At 34.6% G+C, this 3,426-nt stretch overlaps 1 protein-coding gene across 2 annotated transcripts; it reads left to right on the top strand.

Moving 5' to 3' along the window:
* Positions 1 to 32: 32 nt before the first annotated feature.
* Positions 33 to 3,070, top strand: Cog6 (conserved oligomeric Golgi complex subunit 6). 2 transcript variants are annotated; one of them, XM_076690282.1, is made up of 10 exons: positions 33 to 573; positions 656 to 930; positions 992 to 1,136; positions 1,196 to 1,407; positions 1,481 to 1,704; positions 1,768 to 2,159; positions 2,238 to 2,399; positions 2,473 to 2,634; positions 2,709 to 2,975; positions 3,054 to 3,070. In XM_076690282.1, exons 1-9 carry the CDS (start codon positions 496 to 498, stop codon positions 2,940 to 2,942), a joined length of 1,884 nt encoding a protein of 627 aa, XP_076546397.1. In that variant the 5' UTR covers positions 33 to 495; the 3' UTR covers positions 2,943 to 2,975; positions 3,054 to 3,070. The 2 variants fall into 2 exon arrangements, with proteins under 2 accessions (XP_076546397.1, XP_034191030.1); XM_034335139.2 differs by lacking the exon at positions 3,054 to 3,070 and having other exon boundaries at positions 2,709 to 3,013.
* The last annotated feature ends 356 nt before the right edge of the window (positions 3,071 to 3,426 follow it).

The following is a 3,426-nucleotide window of genomic DNA, read 5'->3' on the forward strand; positions in this document are numbered from 1 at the left end:
ACAATTATGTTTATCAATCCCAGTTTTACCATACGTCGAACTAACAACTGAAAGTACGAAGTGTTTCACGAGGCAAATGGCGGTCGTTTTTGAAGCACACATTCATGACTTGTTGGATCTGTAGTGTTCGCGTCTGCTATGTTGATAATTGGAAGGAATGCGGATCTGATTGGTCATATACCGCAGTTCACCAGAGTCCATAACTGCGACGCACAGGTTGGAAGATGGTGGGGGAACGCAGCGAGCTCTCTGCTAATCGCTTTCCACTTCGTTTGGGAGTATCGCCAATCAGGGCGAAGATGCGCACTGGAGAAGCGCGAAGAACGAAAACTGGTCTTTTCGCAGTTATGGACTCTGGTGAACTGCGGTGTATATGTACATGGTCGTGCCCCACCTCAACTCAATTTACTAATTAGTCTTTGCTACGTGACACTTCTGAGATAAATAGGTTATACACCTCGATGTATTTCACGACAAAAAAATAATTTATCTAAAATGAGTGAAAAAAATCCTAACACTGCTTTAGTTCGAAGGGTTAACAAATTACTCGAATCAAGAGTAGAGCATGACAAAGTATTTAAATTCTATTATAGAACCTATACAAATCGAAATAACAATAACGTTATTGTTTAAAATGTCTTTTTTTTCCCTTTAGGATACATTGGAAGCTTTAAAAGAGTTATCTACATTCTTTACGGAAAATACTTTAAATTCCCGCAGAAATTTACGTAGTAAAATAGAGAGGAGAAGTCTTGCAATAAATGAAGAATTCTTATCTGCATTTCGAGAAGTAAAATCTTCTTTGGATGATCTATATCAAGATGTTTTAGCTATGAATACAACAGTTCAATGTATGACGAATCGTTTACAAGTTACAAAAGCTCAAACATCGCAGCTCATCGATCAAACAACTAAACTTCAGAGCAAAAGGTAATCGGTAAATGATTCTGTACAAAGAAATGTACATGTAATGTTTTGTTAACATTTTCAGTCAAACATTATCTATGCATCACGAAGTTGCAAATGCATTTATTAAAAATTTTCAACTGACCTCATCGGAGCTAAATATTTTACATGGATCTACCAGAGAATCGCCTATTACAGAAGAATTCTTTTCTGTAGTCAATCGAGTTCAGGTATGATAAAGTCAAAGAATAATATTAAAGAAATATATCATAAATATTTTGAATCATAGGAAATTCATAGCAACTGCAGAGTATTAATGCAATCAGGATATCAAACTCTAGCTTTAGATATTATGCAAAGAATGACATTGTTACAAGAAGCAGCTCTTGAAAGGTTGTACAGATGGACACAAAATCAGTGTAAAAATATTGAGAACGAACATTTGGCTGTATTGCTAATTAAAGCAATGAGTAAATTACAAGATAGGCCAGTCTTATTTAAGTATGTATTTGGAATCTCCTTAACTTAATTTCACAGTTTGTATCAAGGCTTAATTTTTTTTTGTATCTTTTAGGTATATTTTAGATGAATATTGTGCAGCTAGAAGAACTGCTCTGGTAGGATCTTTTATCGATGCATTGACCTTAGGAGAAGGATACAGTACAACACCTAATCCTATTGAAATGCATGCAAATGATCCCAAGAGATATATTGGCGACATGCTTGCTTGGCTTCATCAGGCTATTCCTGTTGAAAAGGAGAATATTCTAACTTTAGTGAAAGGCTGTGATAAAACAGGTAGGAAGCGAATGATTGTTTCTCTCATTTGCTTTCTTTTCTGATTTCTATTATGTATTTTAGATTTATCAGATCAGATTAAGCAATGTTTAAGTAATATCACAGAAGGACTTTGTCATCCTTTGAAATCAAGAATAGAGCATGTTATATCTATGGACGCACCAGCAACAGTGTTATACTCTATTACAACCCTTCTTCGATTTTATCGTGCGATAATTCAACAAGTAATACCAGATAGTACATTAGATTTAACGCTGGCAGATTTATTAATATTAAGCGAAAGAAGTTTTCTTAGTAGACTTCAAAAGGAAACGCGTGCTTTGCTTGGTGAACGTGCAGAACCGCCAGGAAACGATTTAGTACCAGCTCCGTCTGTTTCCAGATTAATGGCGCTTCTTAATGAAATTCTTTCTGTAGCAAGTATTGCAGAAGATAGGGAAAAGGACATGCAACAAGTTTGTATTACAAAAAGAAATAGTTATTTTATAAAATCAATATAATTTGAGATAAATTATGAACTAAATTATTTGTAGATAGTATCGTGCATTATTGATCCACTTTTGCAAGAAATTAATGAAACAGCATCAAGATTACCTACGGTGGACATGGCTGTATATCTTTTAAATTGTATGCATCAAATACAGTCTACTCTAGCATTGTATGAATACATGGATCAACGACTAGAAAGGCTGCAGGTACTTCATTTGTTTCATTATAAAATGTTTTTAATGCGTCTTATTAATTAGCGAGATGGCACGTATCTTTTAGGCTCAATCTGATGCACAAATTGATACCCTTACATCAGAACAAGCCAGTTCATTAGTTGCCCACCTTAATCTCGGATCAATTTATACAATTTTACAAGGGCACGAACAAGGTCCATTGTCTTCTGTTCCAGGGATGGATTCTCTAAGTGTAAAAGAATTTACAGTAAGTACCTTTCATTATGGAATGAAAAATAAGAAAGTGTAAATATTTCATTGTCTTTTTTTAATATTTTACAGAACAAATTGGAGGCTTTCCTGGTAATGCCAGATGTATTGCTACTGCCACAAATAAACCTATTACAAAGTAATAATTTCCGTTCGATAACACAGAAACGCTCCTTCGAGGTAATTGGAGCAATTTACAAACAATTATACGAGGCATGCCACGATCCTAAAAATTTATATCAAAATCCAACTAGTTTATTTTCAAGAACTCCCGAGGATCTTTTAAAAACATTGATCTCCATTTAAATATACATGGGAGTATAAGAAGAATAAAAAAATGTGATCATACAAACATTTAGATATTTGTAAATAATACATAATTGTAAAATAATTTTTAATAAATTTAATAATTTATAGAAAATTGCTACCTCACGATTTTTCCAGGGATTTCCTGTGAACACATTACCGACGGGAAACGAGAATTCTCGTTTTATTGAAATATACCTTAAAAATGCCCCGTTGGTAATGTGTTAATTATGAAACAAAAGGTATGTATGTACAATGAAAAGTCTCTTTATTAATAATGACGTTGTAAATTTTCATAACAGCTGCTTATTTCCCGGTTCCATAGGAATTGGCCAATGAATAAAGCTTGTTTTAGCAAGGTATCGTAAAATTGACATCGTGAACACACCTTTAACGGTTAGCGGTGGAGGAAGTACAACAGTGCGCGCGCCTTTCGGCCACGATTGGCCCGGCACTTTCCGTCAGTCTTCAGTCTGATGCGGTG

The sequence above is a fragment of the Osmia lignaria genome, chromosome 9 (genome assembly GCF_051020975.1).
Source record: "Osmia lignaria lignaria isolate PbOS001 chromosome 9, iyOsmLign1, whole genome shotgun sequence".
NCBI lineage: Eukaryota > Metazoa > Arthropoda > Insecta > Hymenoptera > Megachilidae > Osmia > Osmia lignaria.

Coding starts and splice junctions, on each gene's coding strand:
- Cog6 (XM_076690282.1), top strand. CDS start 496: ATGAGTGAAAAAAATCCTAACACTGCTTTAGTTCGAAGGGTTAACAAA. Junction 574..655: donor CAAGAGTAGAGCATGACAAA/GTATTTAAATTC, acceptor TTTTCCCTTTAG/GATACATTGGAAGCTTTAAA. Junction 2,160..2,237: donor GGGAAAAGGACATGCAACAA/GTTTGTATTACA, acceptor AATTATTTGTAG/ATAGTATCGTGCATTATTGA.